General features: G+C 42.9%; 1 protein-coding gene across 2 annotated transcripts in view; it reads left to right on the top strand.

Annotated features, from left to right (window-relative positions):
- The window catches only part of LOC107678727 (zona pellucida sperm-binding protein 3-like), an 8,446-nt gene extending 7,336 nt beyond the window's left edge, over positions 1-1,110 (top strand). For both annotated transcript variants that reach the window (XM_016474104.1, XM_016474103.1), the window contains exons 6-9: positions 504-621; positions 695-777; positions 838-926; positions 999-1,110. In XM_016474104.1, the coding sequence (XP_016329590.1) occupies positions 504-621; positions 695-777; positions 838-926; positions 999-1,078 (370 nt within the window). In that variant the 3' untranslated portion in view covers positions 1,079-1,110. The remainder of the gene's footprint in view (positions 1-503; positions 622-694; positions 778-837; positions 927-998) is intronic.

The following is a 1,110-nucleotide window of genomic DNA, read 5'->3' as shown; positions in this document are numbered from 1 at the left end:
TTTTTTTTTTTTTTTTTTTTTTTTTTTTTTTTTTTTTTTTTTTTTTTTTTTTTTAATAATTTTACGTTTTCCACATCAAGTCCCACGGCTGGCAGATTAATGTTTCTTCTCTCCGGTACAGTAGGAAGTGAAATGTGGCTGATGTTAGCGGTGACTAGATGATTGACAGGCCAGTTTAGAGTCGGGGTGCATGTAACTATGCTACGTAGTGGTCCGTTAAAGACAAGTGTGATGCTTTGTCCCAAAGTTTGCCTACTCTTATACTACACTCAAAACTGTACCTTTTTTCACAAAGAGTATACTTTAAGGGCATAGTATAAATAGCCACTTTGGGATGCAGCATGGGTCCTAGCACTTGATGTATGAAGTTGGTGTTCTTGAGCTACTCTTTAACCACTTTGTCCCTCAGAATTAAGGTAAGGTCTAGTGTCTTGATTCCGTGGAGTTGACAGTTCTATATTGGTTATTTATTTTTATTTTATTTTTCTCCCCCCCCCCGCCAGGTGCCTTGTGGATGCCAAGGCTACGGTTTCCAGCTCCCGCTTCATGCCTCGATCCCAGGAAGACAAGATCCGGTTCCAGCTGGAGGCCTTCATGTTCCAGGGAGGATACAGTCCTTCTGTACGTACTATGTTGACTGCATTTAACCTCTTCCCATCTGCTTTGGATTTGTGACCTCTTACGTGTCTTGCAGATCTACATAACGTGTATTGTGAAGGCCACTCTTGCTTCTGCACCCAGTGACGCTCTCCACAAATCCTGTTCCTTTGCCAACGGGTATGTTCATGCTGCTTAAGAACACGTTGAAGGTGCCGTGTCTGATTTTTCTTGTTGCAGGTGGCTTGCTGCTGATGGGAACCACCAGGCTTGTGGTTGCTGTGACTCAACATGTGGTCCTGATGGAGGAAATGCTGCTCCTTTTGGGGGTAGGTAGCTGCTTTAAGATTGCTTTTGACACGTCAAGTGCTGTACTTAACTTGGGTATTTGCTTTTTCTAGGCATTCAGTGGGAAGGCAAGGCCTCACTCGGTGTTGTAATGGTTCAAGAGAGAGAGAAGACTTTAGCTGGTTTTCAATAAATGGCAAAACCTATTTTGTCTCGTTTAACACA

The sequence above is a fragment of the Sinocyclocheilus anshuiensis genome, unplaced genomic scaffold, assembly GCF_001515605.1.
Source record: "Sinocyclocheilus anshuiensis isolate Anshui unplaced genomic scaffold, SAMN03320099.WGS_v1.1 scaffold208, whole genome shotgun sequence".
NCBI classification, from domain to species: Eukaryota; Metazoa; Chordata; class Actinopteri; order Cypriniformes; family Cyprinidae; genus Sinocyclocheilus; species Sinocyclocheilus anshuiensis.
This window is presented reverse-complemented; position numbering and strand designations above follow the sequence as displayed.